General features: G+C 40.5%; 2 protein-coding genes across 4 annotated transcripts in view; one reads left to right on the forward strand and one right to left on the reverse strand.

Annotated features, from left to right (window-relative positions):
• Positions 1–220: 220 nt before the first annotated feature.
• Positions 221–2,006, reverse strand: triap1 (TP53 regulated inhibitor of apoptosis 1). Its single transcript, XM_023409582.2, has one exon. The coding sequence runs from the start codon at positions 1,788–1,790 to the stop codon at positions 1,566–1,568; it is 225 nt and encodes a 74-aa protein (XP_023265350.1). The 5' UTR covers positions 1,791–2,006; the 3' UTR covers positions 221–1,565.
• A 159-nt stretch (positions 2,007–2,165) lies between these two features.
• The window catches only part of supt5h (SPT5 homolog, DSIF elongation factor subunit), a 35,153-nt gene continuing 13,751 nt past the window's right edge, over positions 2,166–23,567 (forward strand). Inside the window, exons 1-20 of one of the 3 annotated variants that reach the window (XM_087174938.1) lie at positions 2,166–2,493; positions 2,699–2,803; positions 2,995–3,151; positions 3,540–3,608; positions 8,030–8,099; positions 9,365–9,433; positions 10,136–10,201; positions 10,297–10,327; positions 10,462–10,530; positions 12,801–13,052; positions 13,567–13,656; positions 13,754–13,824; positions 14,262–14,367; positions 14,556–14,646; positions 15,367–15,503; positions 15,826–15,981; positions 16,833–16,979; positions 17,091–17,237; positions 20,338–20,463; positions 20,775–20,859. In XM_087174938.1, the coding sequence (XP_087031064.1) occupies positions 2,717–2,803; positions 2,995–3,151; positions 3,540–3,608; positions 8,030–8,099; positions 9,365–9,433; positions 10,136–10,201; positions 10,297–10,327; positions 10,462–10,530; positions 12,801–13,052; positions 13,567–13,656; positions 13,754–13,824; positions 14,262–14,367; positions 14,556–14,646; positions 15,367–15,503; positions 15,826–15,981; positions 16,833–16,979; positions 17,091–17,237; positions 20,338–20,463; positions 20,775–20,859 (2,026 nt within the window). In that variant the 5' untranslated portion in view covers positions 2,166–2,493; positions 2,699–2,716. Of the gene's footprint in view, positions 2,498–2,698; positions 2,804–2,994; positions 3,152–3,539; positions 3,609–5,996; positions 7,926–8,029; positions 8,100–9,364; positions 9,434–10,135; positions 10,202–10,296; positions 10,328–10,461; positions 10,531–12,800; positions 13,053–13,566; positions 13,657–13,753; positions 13,825–14,261; positions 14,368–14,555; positions 14,647–15,366; positions 15,504–15,825; positions 15,982–16,832; positions 16,980–17,090; positions 17,238–20,337; positions 20,464–20,774; positions 20,860–23,567 lie in introns of those variants that run through there. The other 2 variants (XM_023409589.2, XM_087174939.1) reach the window with 2 other exon arrangements.

Raw genomic sequence — 23,567 nt, forward strand, 5'->3', positions numbered from 1 at the left:
TCTGACCCTGACTGAGACTGCGACCCTCCTTCAGGCTATGCAGCACATTCTCAAACAGAATGAAAGCACAGTAAGGCCAGAGTGTATGTGTCCTGGGACAGTTGTCCATGTTGTCTGGTTGGTAATTTAGTCTTTCAATATTCTGACATTTTTAAACCCACACATCTTTCAGACCTGTCTTGGTTTTAACATTGAAGTTCTGTGTGAGATTAGCAAAAGGTCGAAGGTCAGAGCAGGTTTATTCAGTACAGTGTTTCCCCGAGTTCAGTCTGTCAGGCAGCACAGGACATCTACTGACTCAAACTGCCTGGACCAGTTGCTTTGTCTTACAGGTGGTTAATGGATTCTGCTGTTTGAGAGGTGATATACAAGCTGCCTGTGAGACCTCACTCAGGGCAAAATTAGGTTTCATCACCTTGGATTACAAAAACATGTACAGGACAGTTCCACCATGATAACAGTTTATGATCATTTTTGACTCTTTCACTCCTGTTAAGCTTGACTATTCTGACCTGCATGCAGCACAATTAAAGAGTTTTCAAAATAAGAGTAAGTCATATGAGCTTCAGAAAATGAAAACAAAAGCTTAAAGTAAAATAGAAATGAAAGATCAAGATTCAAAAATGACAAAAAGAAAAATAAATTAAAAGTCTATATTTTCAGTGGAAAATGCCAGGGTAGCACTGCTTTTCTGTACAACCTTTGACCTGGGATCTGATTCAAAAGAATAAATACTTGAAAAAATTAAATAAAGAAAATTACAGAGGGAAGACAAACATCAAAGTATTTTGAAAGGAAAAGAAAATTTAATAAAAAGGTAAAAATTTATAATTATAGGAGAAAAGCTCAACAGTAAACCCACTGCTGCAGGGCTGTAATCATCACCATCATCTTCATTATCGGCTGATCACATAGTTACTTGTCCAGTTTGTCTGTTAGTTTATAAAATGTCCATCACAGTTCCCATTGTCCAAGGTGACCTCTTCATATCCAAAACTCAAACAAATTTGGATTACAATGACATAAAACTGAATCCTCACACTGCAGTTGCTACAACCATCAACACTGGGCAGGGGGCTGAAAATTGTCTTAAACAATTAAGTGATTACCACAATAGTTGCTGCTACTTTTCATTATTGAATATTGGCTATATTGGACTATTTGCTAGTGATTGACTGGTGATGTCAGAAAGTCCTCACATTGGAGGGGCGGGAACGAGCACTTTGTTGAAATTTTTAGCTTGAAACACTTTTCAAACTAAATGATCGTAACAGCACTTGCTGATTGATGTCCATTGTCGATCGATCAGTCATTTCAGCTCCAGCTCCAGCCCCTAAGGAGGTTAATCCGGGCATGTCCACTCCCCATGTTGAATAAACTCAAAAAAAATAAAGCAGCAGCAGATTTAAAAAGAAAATCACACATTCACACAGCCTGCTCATCTTCATTAGCTCATCCGCTATGCTTCTGCGCATGCTCAATGGGCCTCGTGGACACAGTGCCCGGTCGGTGCAGTGAATCGGTAATGGTGTCGGTACCGACGACCGATCCGGGTCTCGTCTCCATCAGCTCTCCGGTTTTTCCTTGTTGGGGCCCATGAACTCCACCCCGTCGATCGGAATGTCCTTCTCCTTGATGGCTTTCTGCACGCACCGCTGATACTTCCTGAAAGTCTCCGTGCACGGGTCCCCACTCCGGTCCCCCTTCAGGAACTTCTCGGCAAACCAGCGATTAAAGCACTGGTCGTATTCCCGCTTTAGGTCGGTACACGCCTCCCCGACGCTGTTCATCTCCGATAACAACGTCCAGACACGATGGAGAAACGAAACACGGCGGCTTTAACCACTGTTTTCAAACCAGCGGCCCCGTCAACAACACGCACTCTGTGTGACTCACCTTGAACCGCGGGATGTGATTGGCTGGTCGGAGAGCGACGAGTCACGACGGATCAGAGATTGTGTGTAAAGAGTGAGAAGTTATTCTGCGCAATCCCCGAAGGATCACAAACTCGCTTTCGGTTTTGAAATTTTTCTTCATGTGCAGCTTTTAGAAAAACGTGCTGCAAAGTGAGAATACATGACAAAATACAGAAACATGACAAAATACAGAAACACAACATAATACAGAAAACAACAAAATGCAGACAACAACCACATATAGAAAACAACCAAATGGGTGAAGTTCACTGATAAATAAAACTATTCATGGCTTTATTTTGAAACCATCCTCGCTTAAGTTTTCTGCCTAAATCGTCTGTACAGTGCTGTAAATCAGTATAAACTACTTTATCTGTACCTTGAAACAGAGGCGGAGTGAGACCTTCTGTTGTCTTGACCTACCGCCGTGAGAAAAAAACTCGCGAGAGTACTGCGCAGCTTTCCGAAAACTCGCGGTTCTCCGAGAGTACCTGGGAGTCATTGGAGTAACCAAAATAAGCTGATATTTACATCTATTTATCAACTAACGAGATATAGACCGCTGCAGGAATTGACGGTAGGTAAGTGACAGTCGCTGAACTCATTGGCTAACATTCGATTGCAGTTCTTTTGGAGATATTTAGAACGTTACATCCATGCTAACTGCATTAGCGTGCTTTGCTAGGCCTGGTGCCTGTGGCTGCTAGCTTAACGTTAGCTGCTCAGGTTCCGTTTAATTCAAACTCTAGTAAGATGGTTTTGCTTTCTTTGCGCTGTCCCAGTCTTTCCAGAGTAACGAGATGTCTGACAGCGAGGACAGCGACTTCTCCGACAACCAGAGTGAGCGCAGCAGTGACGGAGAGGCCGAGGAAGTGGAAGAAAATGAGGTTTGCTAACTACTAGCTTTGTGTACTAACCGCTCAGTGGAATCACGTAAACATTGTGAATCAGTGAAGCGGGTTCAACTGCTGCAAGTGGTTAACTACACGGATATTATCTTTGAGAGGTCAGGACAAATACCGGAGACTTTATTGTTAGTTTGATCCCATAATCCATATCTATCTATCTCCGTTTTCAGGAGGAGGCGAACAGCCCCGTGGGCAGCGACAAGGTAGCCGAAGAGGAAGGGGAGGACCTGGATGATGAGGAGGAGTATGATGAAGAGGAAGAGGAAGACGATGATGACCGTCCCAGGAAGAAGCCAAGACATGGAGGGTTCATCCTGGATGAAGCCGGTATGAACAGATGACACCCTCCTCACCTCTGTCCTCCCTTCTTGTTCCTGTCCTCAGCTCCCTCACATTTGTCCTTCCTTTCACTACTGTCTCTTTTCTGTCCCCCTTCCTGCTTCTGTCTTTGTCCTCCCTCACCACTTCATTCCTCCCTCTCACTCCTGTTTCTGTTATATCCTCTCTCCTCCCCTCTTTCCTCCCCCTGCTCCTTTCTCTGTCCTCAGCTCCCTCACCTCTGTTCTCCCTACCGCTCCTGTCTCTGTTCTGTCCTCTCTCCCCCTCCTGTCTCTGTCCTCAGCTTCCTTACCTTTTCCAAAAGATACCTGTTGCCTCTCAGGGATGAAAGGAGCTTTAATGCGTCTGTTCCTGTGTTTCTCTCCTCTCTGTCTAGATGTGGACGACGAGTATGAAGATGAGGAGGATCAGTGGGAGGAAGGAGCTGAAGATATTTTGGAGAAAGGTGAGAAACTCTAACTGTACAGATATCTGTGTCAACAGCATTTTCATTTTACTCTTCAGGTGTCGTTGATTGTTTCCATCCACCCTGCCAAGCAGCCATATAAACAGGTTTTGGCAGGTTTAGAAAACCTCAGAGCTTTGTTTTAAATCAAGTGTGAAAACCCATCAATTCCCAAATTTTTTTCTTCTTTCTTTGTAACAAGATAAGTTTGTAATACAAACACATGTCGTTTTAGAACCACGTGGACCACATTTGTGACCTGTAGTTTCATTTATCTAAAATAATAGCAATTAAAAAGGTTACTGTAATCATTGCAATTAAATGTTTTTCCCAGATTGTGCAGCAGATATAAACTCTGTGAGGGACGATTGGCTCTAATTAACAGACCATGCCAATGTTCTTGCATGTTTTGAACCATTTACTCTACAAACAACATTTAACTGCTGCCCATTTTCCAATCAGTTTTAGTTCTCAGGCAGCCACTGGTTTTAGTTCATTGACTCAGTTCAGTTAAAGAAAATTCCACTGGAAGAAACACATATGAGGTTCAAGGCACCTTTTTCTTTATGTTTAGAATAAACAGGTTTCTTTTTTAAATATATGAGTGATGTTATCTTTGCTTGACAGTGAGATTCAGCTGTGATTAAACCTGCACCACAGCTTAATTGACACTGAAATCAGATATAATGACTGTGATGGATTAAACATATCAAGCAAAAATCTAACCTCTGTAAGCACATGAACTGAAATTACCTGAAGTTGCCCGTAAAGGGAGAAACATTACAAACGAAAACAGCTGAAACATTTTTTTGTAAACATTTAGCTGCGGTTCACCATTAGTAGTTAATGAGCTAAAACATGAAAAACACCACTGTGTTCCTTAAAGTTCAGCCTGCGTTTCCAAACTGTTTACAGTCTGATTACATGTCAACACACTGCTCAGTTTACCAGCTGTCACACAGTTCTGATGTGAGGAGTCTGTCTGGGAAAGATTTAGTGCCTCATATGTTGTTTCTTATCAGATCAGTCTGTGTTTGACCTCTGACCTTTGCCTTGCAGCAAAACAGCGTCACATACACAAGCTAATGGCTAATGTTAGAGGTCAGACTCTGATTGCTTATGAATGCAAATGGCTAATTCATTTCAATTTGCCTGTATTTTCATCTGCATTTTTAAGGGATATGTTTGGTGGGGAGTATGGTTGCCACCGTTGTCTGTGTTACCAGGGTTACATGTTGTTCAGGCACACAATGATTATATAACTTGCCCAAAGTTTTTTTAATAGATATGAAACTTGTTTGGATCATTTTTGCGTTTCAACAGCACAGCCAACATTCATCAAGTCAAAACACTAGTTTTCACTACTTAAATGCATCTGCTCTGTGCAGTGGCAGAGCGGAATCTCATCAGTTGACAGTGGTGGAGGAAAGCAAAAGCACCTGTTTGACAATATTCCAGATTTAAAACCCTATTGCAGAAAGAACCTTTAGACGACGCGTCTTGTAAAATGTTCAATGTAATCAGTAACAAAGGTGTTGTCACAAGCTTATTACCCAGTGAGAAAATTTCCACATTCTAACCCAACCTACAAATCATATTCTCCAGATGTAAAAGACCATGTTTGTTTGGTACAAGACCAACAAAAATCACATCATCATTTAAAAAAATAAAATAAAATGCAAAAATGACCATTCCAACTGAAATCGCAATATCTGCCAAAATAATTGAAATATGATTTTCTTTGCATATCATGCAGCCCTATAATATACAGATATTAAGATGACACATCTTATAAATTGTCTAGTTTAATCAGTAACACCAGCGTTTTCACAAGTTTATGTGATCACACATGGTCACTGGAGACACATTTTAAAGCATGTGTGAACTGATGAACTTAGAGCTGACCACTTGTGTCAGATCACTGAAGACGCGTGTTATTGCAGGTCTGAACTACATGATATTCACCCTGTCACATGGCTTGACAGTCACAGGTCATTAGGAGCAAAACAGCAAAAAAGTTTTCCTCATGGCATCCTGTCTCCTCTCACTTAGAAAATCACAGTTATGATCAAACTGAAACATGGAAAGTCGTCCGGTTTCTAGTTTTCTTTCACTGCATAACAAATGATTTTTGTTTGTATAAAGGTTCTAAACTCATCTTTTAAATCATTGAATTTGTACAGCGATGTGTTGAGTCTAGTGTCGACATATTAACTGTTAGCTGTTAGTGATGTATTCTGAACGTCAGTGTTGTCTGACTGAACTCTCTCTGTCTTATTGGTGTTCCTCTCTGTCATGCATGTCCTCTTCAGTTAACGGTAATTCTACTCCGCATCCTCTTTGCTCCGATGTTTTCATTTATATCCATGTGTATCTGAAGTAACTGGAAAAATCAGTTTCATTCATATGATAAAATCCATGTCTCAGAATGTATTAACCCCACCTCATCTCAGCACAGCTGTATTTGTGAGTGTGTAGCGTAACAGGAGGAGGAAGCACAGAGGGCAAATCCATTATTGGCTTCTTGAACAGCAGCAGCAGCTCATTACACACAGTCAGTACAAATGGTTATTGTCCATTTTTACAGTCAATTGGCAAAGAAAAACATTCAATTTAACTAAAAGTTACAGTTGTACTGATGTTTTTAGAATAATCAGCTAATTGAAGATAAATTGCAACACAGGACAATTTACACTAAGATCTTGGGATTTCTTGTTGGATAAAACATCAGTTCGTTCTTTGGTCTGGAGCAAATCCAGTCACATGAACAAAAAATTATTTATTATTTAAACTATTTTAAGTTGTAATTCAAAATCATTAACATGTCAAGTGTAGTTCTGCACCCAGATGCTTGATGTTAAGCAAAAGGGTTGTGGAGAATATTTCAGCCACTATCAGTATTAATCTGGACATTTGGTAAGTAATTCCACCTCCAGAGAACCAAGGGTGATCATTTGCCTGACCCTGCTGCCTAGTAGGAGACTGCCATGTCTCTATTTATTTTTGACTAACGGTCGTGGTTGAAGCTTCTCATTTGGCACATGGTAATACCTAGCCTCACTGAAGGTAGATGTACAGTACAAACAAAATGGAGAGGCAGTGGCTCAGCTCTGAGCTCTGCAGTGTGCTAACCACCACCACCACCACCACTGGTCCCAGTTAGACCATCGCTTACACCATGACCTGAAATGGTTGGGTAATATCAGATGATTAGTTGGTTAGTTTGCCTGCCTGTCACCATTACATCAAGTTTCATGCATCTTTAGTGAAGGGAACCAGTTTATAAGAGCCACATTTCCAAGCAGTCGCGGATATATGTGTCTAGTTTTGTCCAACCAACAGCCCCAAACCCAAACCTGCCCAGTTTACTGTCATGAGAAGCAGGAAGAAGGTATTTGACATTTTTGCTTAAAATGACTGAACCGATTATTCGATGATTAAAATTAATTTTCTTTTCGTCAACTAATCGATCAATTGTTGCAGCTCTGCTCATTGTTTGACATGACATTTGACATGTAAGGAGAAGACGAGCATTAAAGATCAGCTGTAGAAAAGCAAAACGTCCTCTTCAAGGTAAATCTGAGCTGAACTTTGAAAGTGTGAAGCAGAGTGTGAACAGTCTTAGATGATAAACCCTCCAGTTTGGTCCTTTTCTAAACAAAGTCACAGTGAGCCCAGCGCTATGGAGTTTTGTTTCTACTGTACTGTCTCCTTGAACCACATTGAACCCCTCACTGGCCTCATGCTTCTCTGTGCTGTACAGTCACCATTAATCTGTCTGTTTTCTGTTGTTTTTCTCCCATCATGCTTTGTGTTGCTGCTGCCTGACTCTGCTCCTGTGTGCTCTGCCCTGATGACAATGTCTGTTGGCAATCTGTCTGTCTTCACCTCCTCCTCCTCTTGTACGTCTGTCCTGCTGCTGCTCTTAAATCTTCTCTTCTCTTCCACTTTTTCTTCTCTACTTCCCTTTTCCCACTCCTGCTCTTTGCTTTCTTTCTCCACTACACCTCTTTGCTTTTCTTCTACACTTGCTTTTTGTCTTTTCTTTCTTATCCTTTTCCTCTTTTCTACAATTATTGCTTTTCCTCCTCCTCTGCTCTTTGATGCTTCACTCCAAATATTCATTCCTTTTCCTTGCTTTTTCTCCATTTTCTTTAATCTCTTTAACCTTCCTCCTTTTCCTTAATCTTTTGTTTCCTCTTTCTCCTCACTGCTTCTCTCTGTTGTCTATATTTCTGTTCTCCACCCCCCCTCCTTTATTTTCGTCTTCCTCTCTTCTTTCTGTCACTGGTCGGCCCTGAGCAGAGGAGGCTGAAGGTGAGTCTATTTTTCCCTTTAACAGTCACAGTCTTTAAGTTTTTAACTTCAATTAAATTTGCTTTTATTAACCATTAATCTCCAGCCTGTTCTCTCCCACGCAGTGTCTAACATGGACCACGTGGTTCTGGATGAGGATCACTCTGGATCCAGAAGGCTGCAGAACCTCTGGAGGTGACGTCTCCAACATCTCTGTTAACGTCACACACCAACAGTCAATAAGGCCTTTTAACCAAAGAGAAACTGAAAGTCAAGAACTTCTACTGTAGGTCTTTGTAGAAAGGGTCTACATTTAGTTCCTGTCCCCTGAAAGTTCCCTCTGCCTGTGATAACAGTCCTCATGAGAGAGGAAAGTCTGGCCTGGAAGGTGCAGTGTCATGGACTAGTCAAACACAAACCTCCAGGCTGCAAGAGCTTGTGTTCAGCTTATTCACACAGACAGAAACACTGGTTATCACTGCAATGAATAAAAGCACCTAAGTACTATTAGACAAAAGTAGTTTCCTGTTTATTCCTGAACTTGCTGATGTTTGAGATCAGACAGGAAGTCTCTTACGTAAGAAGTAATACTCATTAATTTGGACATTTCACAGTAGTACTGGATGATGCAGAGGTATATGAAAGTGTAATGCATTCACTTGAGAAAAAGAAAATCACACTTGCAGTTAAACATGTTGTGTGGTGTTGGCTGAGAAACCTTTTCATTTTGTTGGCCACATAAATATCTTCACCTTGAAGCTCATTAGTTCAGCCTCAGTGATATTGTCCTTACACCTGCATCACTGGTGTCTATTTATAGAGAAATTCTTTATCTGCCGAGCTGATATTGAGGCTTTTCTTGAACTACGCTTGCAAAATGATTACATTTTATACACATGTTGTGGCAGCTCATGTCAGTCAGTGTGTTTCCTCAGAGGTGTAAAAGTTTGTGGATAAAAAGAAAAGTGAAACAGACTTGAAACGCTGAATAAATGCTGATGGTGACCTCATTGGTCACTTCCAGTGAATAGAGGAAAAACATCAGATATGTGTGGAGTGATGATGAGGAGGCTGGAACCTTCTTCACAATAACACATGAAACAAACAGATGTCAGATCTCCTTTGTGTTCTCCACCTGGTTTACCATCGTCTGAGCTTTGACTGGATCTCTTAATGTCCTCTTCTTCTGCAGTGGTTTAATGGTTTGACGACTGGAGAATCAGTTATGATTAGTTCATATCCATCATCTGATAAACTCCAGGAGTAGATAAAGACGCATGTGGCTGCAGTTTAGGGAAAAGCGAACAAACAGCTTTTTCTGCAACACAATATTAGGAAGTTAACAGCTGATTCATTTTTCTGCACACACTTCAGCTCATAAACCAACACAAAAGTGTGTTTGACTCTGTCTGTCTGTCTGTCTGTCTGTCTGTCTGTCTGTCTGTCTGTCTGTCTTACAGAGACTCCAGAGAGGAGGCGCTGGGTGAATACTACATGAGGAAGTATGCCAAGTCCTCAGCAGGGGAGCAGTGAGTATCTGTCTTCTAATATCAACTATTCTTTTAGAAATTGCTGTTAAGACCTCCTCGGTGTTCACACTGCAGTGTATAATAAATACATCTATAAAATGTGCAGTTATGACATAAGAAATTGCTGTTGCTAAGAAATAAAGAATATAACTTCTCAAATGCACAAATGTAAATTAACCTCAGCTGTGAAGAGAACCAGGCCTGTGTCGAACAGACATCAAGCCTGACTGACTTAAACATCTTAAACATCTGTAACTGTAACATGCATGAACTGATGTGTCTGTGTACCAGTCAACAGTGATTAATCATGAACCTTACATTAACTACAAACCTTGTAGTCTGCTGTAGGTTAATTTTTTTTATTATTGTGAGGATAATTCTCAAGATTCAGACCCAGTCGACTGTAAAGTGGCGACTGATTCAAATGATTTCTATGCTTGGAAATCAAACACACGATTTTAATTTCCAGTTTCTGAGGACTCTAAACATGCCAGACTGAACTGCAGAGGAATGTGTATAAAATAGTTGTTGTAAGATTACATTTGATATAAAGCAGCACCACAGACTGAATGTTGAAATGTTATTTTCGGTTTTTCAACACAAACAGCTGAAAAACTTGAGCAGGAAGTTTCACGTCTAAAAAATAAAGAAAAATAAAGTGACAAATCCAAAACTGTCTTGTTTGTCTTCTTTGGTGTGCAGTTACTCAGGAGGGTCAGAGGAGCTCTCTGATGACATCACCCAGCAGCAGCTACTTCCTGGAGTCAAGTATGTACACATTCATTCACCAATCAGCATCGAGACACCTGCAGAGATCGTGATGAGTTGCTTAATGTTAATATGTGTTTGTTTGTTGTCATTAGGGATCCCAATCTGTGGACAGTTAAGTGCAAGGTGTGTATCTTATCTATCTGTGTTTTCACTCAAATACACACGTCACAACTACAAAACACACACACACACACACACACACACACACACACACACACACACACACACACACTTCCTGATGTGTCCTGTCTCATCAGATTGGAGAGGAGAGGGCAACAGCCATTGCGTTGATGAGGAAGTTCATTGCCTACCAGTTCACCGACACAGTAAGAAACTGCTCTGTATTTTACTACATGACCCCTATTTGGATGCTCTACTTCTATTGGCCGGTGAGGTTAAACCTGAGTTTATTTATTTCTGCGTGAGAAGCTTCGTTTTACACTAAACTGAATCTCTACAGCAGCCTTTCTCAAAGTGACTGCTGGTGGTCCACGAGTAGATTAGTGAATTCATGTTTCTTAAACCGTCTGCTGTGGGAGACCACTAGTGAATGGTGTATATGTGTTTTCAACATTAATTCAACTCATATGAAAATTCAAACATTATTATTTGAATAGTTGTATAGTGTTGTTGGACATCCTGTAACTGATTGTTTAGCGACTCTATCTACTCACGTAGCTTCGCTAGTTTACAGTTAATATTTTATGATTTGTCAAAAATGATCAGTTTGACATTTGAATGGAGATGTGGATAAAACTAATGGTTAGCCTGACCTGAGATTGTGCAAAATTCACCAGTTATTAGCCCATTACCTATCAAACATGGACAACTGACAAGATCATGGAGCGGTGGATTAAGACTCGATCAATTAAAAGAGAAAACAAATAAAACCTCAGACACAACAGGCAATATGCAATGACCTGATGCAGGTTGGCAATATTTAAAACTATGTCCCAGCTTACATTCTTCCGTGCAAGATTTGCCACAATAATACTGAAGTAGTAGCTCTATTGATTTTGTGGATGTTTAGGGAGTTAGGTGGTCTGTGGGTTTTATTTTAATGGTAAAGTCAGTGGTCTGAAAACACGCTTATCTAGAAGAAAGATTTCTGATCAAGTAATATTTGGACACATACTTTAAAGAGTCTGCATTGAGTTTAATCTAGTTCCGTTTTGGACTTGAATCAGTTATATCTGATGTTTTTATGTGTGTTGCCTGGAGATGGGTTAACTTGAAAACACTTCACCTCCATTAACCAGTTTACTGGGGAAACCCTGAACAGTTGTTTCTTGCTCTTCCCCGTTAATGTTTAATTAGATGATCAGTCTGTTGTCAGATCTGTCTGTTCTCAGTCCAGTTTTGTTTTCTTCTTGCCATTGCGAGCCACATCATATTTTCCATCTCCACTGATGAACTGAATTAAACAGGAAAGATCCAAGTCTTGTGTGAAAAACCTCTGTTAGACAATAGAGTGTGGGCAGAGTAGAGGGAGATGGAAATATGCAGTCGCTGCCCACGTCCAGAACTGAGTACAACTGCCTTACATTAATCATGGAGTCAAACCATTTCAGCAGAATGAGGAGAAGCTGAAAACACCCTTTTACTACAACTTGGAAATTTTCCTGTATTATTCCAGTTTGGACAAAGGCTTCCACCACATAAATGTGACCTTTTCAAGTTTCCTGTCATGTAGTCACATACATTGAATGAAGCACATTAATGGAAAGGTAGCCTGAAGGAGCAGGTTGTATCTGTATCTGTAGACTTTCATGAACAAGTTAAACCAGATGTAAACAAACTGTGGAGCACCTGTTTCATCAGATGAGTTGAGTGTAGTTTATTGAACTGAGTATAGAATAGTTTTTTAATTCACACTGATTTTAGCTTCAGGTTGTGGACAGTTCTCTAGTTATACTGTAGATGGTACAGTTGTATAAAATACCCCATATCACCCAAGGATGGATTATCCAGTGGGCAAAGTGGGCAGCTGCTCATGGGCTCCAGACTCTTAAGTGTCCTGAAGTCCCAAGATATCCTGTGCAGCAGTAATTTGAGTAATTGCTAATTTGTTTGCTAATATGGGTTTAATAATATGGGTTTGTCCAGGCCTGATATCTCCTATCTCCCCACTTGACTGCTTATATTTTTACAGTAAGATGTGAATGTGGCATTGCTCAGCAGTTTTTCTGGTGAATGAGTTGTAGTAACATCTCTTGCATAACAATAATTTCCTCCGACAGGGTTTTATTTTCTTAATCATAGGTCCTTGCATGACTTCATCTGCTGAGAGACAAGATGACTGAGGGTCAAACTGAAATCAACTAAAAGATTGGTTAAAGAAATCCTGTTGACACGTTGATGGACTGAGAATTGAGGAGAGCTGTATTTGTTTCTATGGATACAGTTCTGTTAGGTTAATTTTATTTATTAGCTTTAGTATAAAGATAGAATAAATAGTATAAAAAGATGGCACTGCCACTGTCTCAGGCTAAACTCAGTTAAATTAGATAAACTATGGAAAGCATGGAGGTCTCCCTGCTTTTATAATGTGAGTGTCAACACTGTTGTAACTGTACCACCACCTTCCACCCCACAGCCTCTGCAAATCAAGTCTGTGGTCGCCCCGGATCACGTTAAAGGCTACATCTATGTGGAGTCATACAAGCAGACACACGTGAAGGCAGCCATAGAGGGCATCGGCAACCTGAGGATGGGCTTCTGGAACCAGCAGATGGTTCCGATCAAAGAGATGACAGACGTCCTCAAAGTCGTCAAAGAGGTCACGAACCTGAAGCCAAAGTCCTGGGTCAGACTGAAGAGAGGCCTATACAAGGACGACATCGCTCAGGTACTGAAAAACAAAAAGTGTCTCCAAATAGAGTTAAACATGTTCAGTTTTTGGTTAAATGTAATGGTTTGACATGCTGCTTGTTTAAATGACAAATAGAGATAACACATTAAACATTTGATTTCAGGGCTGAATGATTATTTGGTTAATTTATTACTAAGTCAAGTAATCTTTCATGTAATTTATCTCAGAAAAAAGTCATTCTCTGGTTGCTGCTTCTCCACTGTCATTATTTGCTGCTTGTTTACAATAATTCATTTGAAGGCATCACAGATTGTAGGACTCTGGGAGACTTGACAAGTAATTCAAAAATAATTCATTTGAGTTAAGATTTGAAAAAAGAATCTTTACTCAAGTTCCTCATACTCACTGACCAAACACAGTTAAAAGTCCTGGACAAAGCTAGTAAACTGACTTGAGTAAAGATTTTTTGGTCAAACTTTCAGAACAGATTAACTGCTGAACGAAACCAGCTCTGTTTTGATGTCTGTGGTGTTGTTTTCTTGCTCTCCAGGTCGACTATGTGGAGCCAAGTCAGAATACTATCTCCCTGAAGATGATCCCTCGAATAGACCTGGACCGTATCAAGGCCAAGATGAGTCTGGTAGGGCAAACACTCGTTAACTCGCTCTTTACCCACCTGTTATTGTGTATTTTATAGTTGACTCACACCAGTGTGTGTCCGTCTGTGTGACCTGCAGAAAGACTGGTTTGCTAAGAGGAAGAAGTTCAAGAGACCTGCTCAGAGGCTGTTTGATGCTGAAAAGATCAGGTGCGCACACATACACACACACACACACACACACACACACACACACCCACACACCCACACACACACCCACACCCACACCCACACTAGTGTCTATAAAGGGAATTGAAATTCATACCAAAATAACACAATGAAGGTTCCGGATGATACTGATGTAGTTCATTTACAATATAATCAGTTACACCGTTTGACGTACGTCACTGTGACTAAACATTTCACATGAACATCAACAAAAAAAAAAAATTAGTTTGGTTTATTTCTGGTAAAGATTTGGTGTCAAATATCATGTCAATTAACCAAATGGCCTCTAACATTTTGTTAATTGACATGATAATAAGACCACAAACACACACATATACCTATACACAGCTCAAGTCCTGCACCTTTTCCAGGAGGCTGTAGGTGCATATATGACTGACAGATGATAATGTGATTGACAGGTCCCTGGGCGGGGAAGTCAGCCATGATGGAGACTTCATGATCTTTGAGGGGAACCGTTACAGCCGCAAAGGATTCCTTTTCAAGAGTTTTGCCATGTCTGCTGTGGTGAGGAGGAAGTTTCAGTTTCATTTGGATCCCACCTATCTCCTCTTTTGTTAGTCTGGAAACTAAAGAGGCCTCAAGGAACCTTTTTAGGCTCCTTCAGAAACCAGGGAACCTCGGAAAACTTGAGCTGCACAATGAAATAATGGTCTGTGAGGGATTTCAGCAGGCTTTTGGTTTCTCTCTGACAGATCACAGATGGAGTGAAGCCCACTCTGTCAGAGCTGGAGAAGTTTGAAGACCAGCCTGAAGGAATCGACTTGGAGGTGGTCACAGAGTCAGGTACGCTGTGTATGTTGGTGTGTGTGCTGTTTAAGCCTTAACTGAAGGTTCATTTTAGGCTGAAGATGATTAGGTTAAGGTGAAGCAGAGAATGTGCTAGAAACATAAATAACTTAATTCCGTAGGCAGGTAAATAGTGAGGTGAAGGTTGTTACTTATAAAAATGAATAAATAAATATAAACTGAGAAAACAGTGTGAAATTAGAGTAACAGTTGAATTCACTCAAAATCAAATAGAATTTTGAGCTTTAAACTGTTTTAGTTTGAATTGTTGACTTCATGAAAACATTCCTTTACACTTGCTTCACTTTTCATGATGTGAATTGGTCTCACTTCAGCTTTTACAGCTTACTTTTATTTATTCAGCTTTTTTTTAATAGGGCTGCCACTAAGAACTGTTTTTCTAATGTTTAATCAATTGACTATTTTATCAATTAGTCGATTAATATAAACAATTCATTTTCCTCCAGAAAATCTAAATGACACTGGCATGATCAATAAGTCATGTTAGATATTTTCTCAAACCCTTATTCAGTGTAAATACTCAGGCAGCAGCAGCAGCAGACGACTTTACGATTTTATGAGAGTATTTATCAGCTTCAAGGACCAAAGATATTAAAAAGCTCCGTCTACTAATGAACAGACAACACTTACATGAAATTATCCTTCACATGTTTCTGACTGATCTTGCTGTGTGTCCGTGTCTGTGTGCACATACAGGTAAGGAGCGTGAACACAACCTGCAGGCCGGTGACAATGTGGAAGTGTGTGAGGGAGAGTTGATCAACCTGCAGGGAAAAATCCTGAGTGTGGATGGCAACAAGATCACCATCATGCCCAAACATGAAGACTTGAAGGTACACGTACACACACACACACACACACACACACACACACACACACACACACACACACACACATGACAACTGAATGTCTAATCTTAACCCTAAAACCAAGTCTTAACCCTCAAAATGCCATTTGAAGGTGTTTCAGAAAGTGAGGGGTGGCCAAAATGTCCTCCCTTTCCCAAAATACTTTTTTTATTTACAAATACAAATACACATACACACACACGCAAAGCCGGTATAATGCCCACCTGCATAACATGCAGCTCAAACACTCCACAAAATCCTGACCTATTCATAACTCATATTCTTCTTTGTCTTTGTTTTAATGCAGGACCCCCTGGAGTTCCCGGCCCATGAGTTAAGAAAATATTTCCGAATGGGCGACCACGTGAAGGTGATCGCTGGGCGTTACGAAGGAGACACCGGCCTCATCGTCAGAGTGGAGGAGAATTTTGTCATTCTCTTCTCTGACCTCACCATGCACGAGGTGCCTGCTCTGTCTATTCATATCATCATACTGTGGTTAAGTTGCTACCTCTCCTACAGTTGAGCTCACCGAACAGTGCACAAAGATTAATGATGTTCTGTTGTGCAGTGAAATCACATAGACCAACACAAAGGTTACAAGGCACAACCTGGATCCAAAGCTTTACAAGCTCTTAAAAGTTGGTCCTTAATTCCTCTAGTCGAATATAACCAGAGATCAATGAACAGAAGTGGAGAGTGATTAGTATTGGATTTTTATGCATGAAACAGCTTGATTTTTCCAGCATTATATTTACTGGATTAGATAAAAGGACTCTTCTGTGATCAGGTTATTTCATCTCTGACCGCCCCTGAATTCAATTCAAAACAAGGTCAATAGACAAAAGCCATTTCTTTTGGAATATATTATTAAAATTGCCAATATGATAGAAAATTTGGAAAAAGAATTTGGAAAATAACAGACAGAGGAAGAAAACAGATGTTCAATGAGCTTCACAAAACCACAGTCCCTTTCTTTGGAGAGAACCTTCCAGGAAAAAAAAAAAGATATTTTCATGCCAGAAGTTGTTTCTAAATAGAAATGACGGCTGAGCTCTCAGTGCTGGAGGAACTGTTGCGAAAGTCATGTTAATTGTTTACATGTCTTTTAGTCATGCAAGTCATTACAAGTGTTTCAGTTTACAGACCTCACACAGCACTGAAGCACAAGAGGATGGAAAAGAAGATCTGATCGTTAATTGATTGAGTGATTGATTGAAGCCGGTTTTCCATAGTAGAGTCTCTGAATCATGATACACTGAACATAAACCTCTCCTCTCTCTCCTGTGTCTGATTGTGTGTGCATGTGCACAGTTGAAGGTTTTGCCCAGAGACCTGCAGCTGTGCTCGGAGACTGCGTCTGGCGTTGATGCAGGAGGGCAGCATGAGTGGGGGGAGCTGGTTCAGCTGGACCCACAGACCGTCGGGGTCATTGTCCGACTGGAGAGAGAGACCTTCCAGGTGCTAGACCCGGATACAATTAACAGCATGTCTGCTGTATCCACACAGCAAACACAAACAAAGTTTTTGCTAAGAGTGAACAGAAGGTAAAAACTAATTTGTGTCCCTCAGGTGCTGAACATGCATGGAAAGGTGCTGACAGTGCGTCACCAGGCAGTGAACCGCAGGAAGGACAACCGCTTTGCTGTGGCATTGGACTCTGAGCAGAACAACATCCATGTCAAGGACATCGTGAAGGTCATCGACGGGCCACACTCTGTAAGGACTGAGTTCATTTATCTTTGGCTGCTGTGTTATATCTTTGACTAAATATTTACATCTGCATCAAATACTTCCTGTTTGAATAAGATGATGCTGCTGATAAAATGTTCACTTTGGATTCACTTCAGAGTGAAGAGTCATTTCATTTCATTTCTTTGTTGACACTGTAGAGTGTTTGAGGACTGAATCATTTTGTGGTTTTCATCAAATTCTGTGGTTTATCAGTTCTCACCATGGGCAAGCTTTAACAGGAGCAAACCTCAGACGGAACCAGACTGAGGGTTAGAGGTTCTGTTCAGAATAGGGATGGGCACACAGAATTGTCCTTGATCGATCATCAGGAAAATTAATGGTCTATTATCGATTCATTATTAATTCATTATATTAAAAAATGCCTATGTCAGAAAATACTAAAGAAAGTGTCTTTTTCCTCAATTAAATATTTATTCCAGGAAGAAATTATAGTTCAACAACAATCCTCTTAAACACAGCAGTTAAAGTTTAATTGTTTAACTAATAAACAGAACAAAAAAGATATGCGGTGCTCCTAAAGGCAGCGGAGCCCGAGGCTCTGAGCCAAACTTCTTCACAAACAACAAGCCAAAGCTACGGTGCCACAATTCAGTGTTTACAATGAGCCTTGTTATTTTTGAGCTCAAAATGCTCTGACACCAAACTTCGCCTCGCTCTCTTCATGTTTACCTGCGATGCCTACGCATCCTGGCTGGTTGCTGCCACGTAGTGAAATTCATTGCATTGCTTCAAGACACACTACACAACACAACCTCGTTGATACACACGTTAAATCGATCAGATTCCACGTGACCGACAAACTTCTTAACGATCAATTATCAATCATCAATTAATCATGCCCACCCCTAGTTCAGACCTGCATTAACATGAGTCTTCAGTGATCCAGAAATGATCCGATCAAGTGGTCAGTTCACACCTGCTTTAAAATGTGTCTGTGACCACTTATGATCAGATCTTACTTCCTGCTTTAAATGCAAATAAGCAGGTATATAATGTTGTTTTTTCAACCAGAGAGATGGGTCCGTGTGTGTGTGTGTGCGCGTGTTTGTGAGTGTGAGACAGAGAGAGAGTGGTATTGAGGAGTTGAGCGAATCATTGCGCTGTGCACAGCTATAATGAAATCAGGTTTGATTAATTTAAAATAATAAAATATTTTGGTTCATTATAAACTGTGTTGGGACTAATCAGACTGTGTCAGAGGACGTCAGTAGAGCAGTTGGTCCTTCAGTGTGGCCAGGATGCATTTGCGTTCACATTGCTAAAAGAACATGGCCACATGTGGTCCAGACCGGCTCTGAATGTGGTCTGAGTGATCGGATCTCAGATGTGTCCTCAATGTGTCACACCTGTACTTAAAGCTGACCACTTTTGATTGAGATTGAACTCCTGGATGTCCGGACATCAAGGTTGCAAGGAATTAGCAGCATTTGTCTTTTACAATGTTTACATGAACACTTAGGCTCATGATCTTTGTTTTCATCAGCACATATTTGCAGACAAGCGGCTGCCACATGAGAATCACTGTTCACTGTCTTGTGTGCTTATGTTGTGTGTACTGGCATGATAAAAAGTTCATCTAGCAGGACAAATCACCCCCGGATTAAAAGTAGGGCTGAATAATGTGCAAAAAAAATATTCTTGATTTTCGAGTGGTCACTTTTGCTTTTCATTTTCACAGAAAATATGTAATATGATCACCGGTATGTAATTTTTGCTGGGGTCACAAGCATGTTCCCTGACATCAGGAGAATATGATTTGTAGGCTGGGGCATCTATGTAGTAGCACCACAAAGTCTCAAATGTATCTTTTGATTTTACCTTTATCAAAAAATTGCAGCTTCTGCGATTTAGATATTACCCTCATTGCGATTTTGATAATATTCCGATTAACTGTTCAGCTCTGAATTACAAGAATGTCTTCCTGAAGAGCTTCCAGTTTTGGACAACATAAGCAAAAGTAACACAGGGACACTGGAGTAAGCTATTGTTGGAGCGGCAGCCATCATAGCTTTGACTCTGTTTTCAGTATGACTCCGCGACAGCCAGGACTAGAGGTATCATGTTTTCAGGTTGTCTGTGCGTCCCATTCTTGTCACTGCAACATTTCAGTGACGCTTTTAGGGAATTTTCAAAGATGAACTGATTAGATTTTGGTGGTCAGAGGTCAAAGTCTGTGTGACCTCACAAAGGCCCAATTCCCCCCCCCCCTCACCTAGTGAGTGTTTGAGTGTGAGAGGCTGCCAGGGTTTAAAATGGTATAAAGAGGAATGGGACAGCACTTTGTGACATATCACGTAAAACTGTTTGTTTTTGTTTTTTTTTACAATTGTGGGTTTGAGAATAATGATTTTCCATTCTTTATTCCCTTCCTTCGCTCCTTGTTTGTAAACAAAATACTAATGTTGAATCAGATCTGATGATGTGCAGATTTGGAATTTCTAGGACACACAGTTCTGGCTCTGTCATGTTAATGATAGGGTTTGTCCCTTTAATGCATGTTTGTTAACCGTTCTTCTATCTTATTATTTTTTCTGTTTATTGGTGGTTGTTTACCATTTCCTTTTTAATGCTTCCGGGCAACCCTTGGTTACCACAGTAATGATATGAAATTTGGGTAATTCTTTCAAGCAAAGTCAGCAGAAACACGGACTTACAGAAAGTGTGCATAAAGGGCGCAAAATGTCTGCTAGAGAGCCCTCATGCCCTCGATGTTTTGACAGTGGGACTGTCCTAAGCCTTCATGGACTTACTGGGAACGCACCTCAAAGTCTTTTAGTCTGTGAGGGTGAACATTGGGATTGGGCCAAAAACACTTTTGGCCAATACTCAAGAATGGAGGCAGACAGCCACGAGGCAGTACTTCTAGTTGATGTTGTTTTAGTTTAGACTAAACTTTATGTCCTGAGACACTGCCACTGATCGTGATCGATGTCATGTGGACATTTCTTAGAATGTGCACAGCCAACACACAGAAGAAATGTAAAAAAAAAAAAAAAAAAAAAAAGGGTATCAACACAGGAACTTGTATTTTTACACGGTATGTGTTTGTGTGTTTCTCCTGCAGGGCCGCGAAGGTGAGATCCGACACCTCTTCAGAGGCTTCGCCTTCCTCCACTGCAAGAAGCTGGTGGAGAATGGAGGCATGTTCGTCTGCAAGACCAGACACCTGGTGTTAGCCGGTGGATCCAAGGTCAGCACCTCATTGGCTGCTTGCAGTTACACATTTATGTTAAATCATTTCAGGTTATTTAAAAAGTTGTAACCGCTCAAGGGCCCTGACAGACTGAATGACTCATGACTGCATGTTCAGCAGTAGATCCAACATGTTGCTGTTAGTTTATTTTGTGCCTGGTGTATCAGGTTCCTAAAACACTAGACACTTTGATGCAGGCAGTGAGTATTTACTGCGAAAGGAACTTGCAAAATGCCACATTTCTCTCTCTCTCTCTCTGTGTGTGTGTGTGTGTGTGTGTGTGTGTGTGTGTTTGTTCGTTCTTTAAGCCCAGAGACGTCACCAACTTCACTGTGGGAGGATTTGCTCCAATGAGCCCTCGCATCAGTAGCCCCATGCACCACGGTGGAGGAGGTGAGTGTTGAAAACAAATACCTCAGACACTCAGGATGAATTGTAATCACTTCGTCTGACTTTTCATCTAGCTCCACTATCAGGGTTACATTTTAGTTTGTCCAGTCCATTGATCAGTCCCCATCATCCTCAGCTGGACTTTAGGTTTAGTGCTAATTAGCAAATGTTACCAAACCAACACGCTTAACTAACGTGGTTAACATGGTAAGTGTAACATATAAGAATGGTAGCTTGGTCATTGCAAGCATGTTAACATGCTGACATTAGCATTTGCTTTGTTCATGCCTGGTATTAAATAATACGCTTTTGGCCATTTGAAATAGTAAAATATTTTGGTTCATTATAAACTGTGTTGGGGATCAGACTGTTTCAGAGGACGTCAGTAGAGCAGTTGGTCCGCTAAAAGAACATGGCCACATGTGGTCCAGACCAACTCTGAATGTGGTCTGAGTGATCGGATCTCAGATGTGTCCTCTATGCGTCTTCTGTGCGTTCACATCTGAATTTAGAGCTCTTAGGTTGTGATCAGATCACCTGAGACAGATGTTAATAACGGGAGTGAACAGGGTCTCAGTACATACTCACAGAGCTAGCATACCTGTATAACACTTAGTCTGGTTCACATGCAGCAGGGAACCTGTTCATTACTGTGTGTTTGTTGTGGCCCTCCTTACCAGGAGGTGGAAGATGTATTCAAATCCTCTACTTAAGTAAAAGCACCAATTACAGCAAATAAAAATACTACATTACAAGTAAAAGTCCTTTGTGAAAAATCCTACTTAAGTGAAAGTACATAGATATCAGCAGCAAAATGTACTATGAAAGTAAAAGTCCTGGTTTGGTCCCACTGACTGATTTATTATTATATAAGACATCATTAGATGATGAATACTGACACATCAGTGTGTGATCAGCATGTTACTGTTGTAGCTGCTACAGGTGGAGCTGATTTGAACTACTTCATATACAGTTTCATAAACAGAGCACCAGATAAGTCTGTGAGGTCATCAGATGATTCATTAGAGAGGAAAGGAGAAAAAAAAAAGTTCTGATTGACAGTTTTTCTCTGATCTTTGATTGTTGCCGAGATATTGATTCATTTGAACATGAAACCATGAGAGAAGTTTAGAGGTCTGTTAACTCAGACATCTGTAATGTGATGCTGACTATACACTAATATTTGTATGATGTCATGAGCCGAAAATGTCAGAAACCACTGGTTCAATTCATAACAATATGTTGTATTTTAAAAGTTTCAGAGGAAAGGGACCATTTGGTTGCTCATTTCTCTGCTTCCTTCGTATTTGGCTTCAGCTGGAAAATATAAACAGTCTGTAAATCAGAGGCAAGCGGACGTTGCCAAATCTCCCATTAGCATTGGTGTAGTGTTTATAAGATTCTGTGTTTCTGCTTGGTAGAAAACAAGGGAAACAGAAAATGTTGAGACAGAACACATTTGCAAACATCCTGCTGTGTTTGAGCTCTCAGAGACATTTATAGGGACACAGTAACAAAAAATTTAGGGTGCGAAAACTTTGGACAGAATTACTGTGAAATACGGTAACTCATCCACTCAGTCTGTTTTCTCATTGAAATGACAAATGACATGAAATATACATTTAGCCCAAAGTTTTCCTTTTATTTATTAATGTTCTTATTTAGCAGCCAAAACCAAGTTTTCATTTCACAACACTAAAGGAAACTAGTCAACTGGAAAAAACTGGGCCTGTCTTTAATGGCCTTGGTCAATTACAGCTATAAAGACGTTTTTTTACATTACTATTATTACATGTTCTGTGTCCTCAGGCTGAGTGGCAGCATTTTATTAATATTGAACCAAATGTAAGCTGATTAAAAGAATTAATGTACATAAAACATCATCATGTGGAATGGACTTCCAGTTATTATTCAAACGTCAAATAGAAAGACAATTTAGCTTGTGAGTGTGTAGTGTATTTTTAAGATTTTATAAATGACCTAATCATGTATTGCTTCTCCAAACATCTGTGATCCAAACACCAAGCTTTTCATTAAATATTTGACCATCAAACAAGTATTAACTTTCTATAGATTCAGTCAGTTCTCCAGAGTAAACTTAGTCTGCATTCGTCATTTTCTTGAATTGGTTTCTGATAAAATAACAAATAACTGATAGTTTGATTAAATTAATTTAAACATAGTTTTGTGGGACCATTCTTGTTGGCAAACCTTAGGCTACGTCCACACTACTACTTTTTCATTTTAAAACAGCGTTTTAAAACAGTCGCCATCCAGATGACTGTTTTAGCTCCATATCAGAAACGATCTCTGTCCAGACTAACACACCTGAAAACATGTCACATGAACAATCACATACACTGGGCATAGATGAGGTAGTATAAACAGGAAGCAGATTGTCTACTCTGCAGTTTATTAGTTGCAGAAAATACTCAGCTGCAGTCAGGGCCACGGTCGCCACTCGCCAAATGCGACTAAAATATTCCCCTGGCGACTAAATTTTGGAGGGCTACATGCCATGGGGCAGGTAAGTGTTTGTCACAATATAGCAAAACATTGCTGCGATAAAATGCCTAGACATTTTTGGAGGTGCACGTTGACGGACGCAGAGGCTCTGTGTCGGGGGTTCACGTCGACGCAGAGGCTCTGCGTCGTGACGGCGTCGACTTGACGCAGTAGTATAAATCAGCCTCCACGCGTCACCACCAGCC

This window comes from Seriola lalandi, unplaced genomic scaffold (genome assembly GCF_002814215.2).
Source record: "Seriola lalandi dorsalis isolate HSWRI2012SDOR001 ecotype SW California unplaced genomic scaffold, Sedor1 jcf7180002054399, whole genome shotgun sequence".
NCBI classification, from domain to species: Eukaryota; Metazoa; Chordata; class Actinopteri; order Carangiformes; family Carangidae; genus Seriola; species Seriola lalandi.

Excerpts from the sequence above, each read along its gene's own strand:
- triap1 (XM_023409582.2), bottom strand. The coding sequence starts at position 1,790 with ATGAACAGCGTCGGGGAGGCGTGTACCGACCTAAAGCGGGAATACGAC.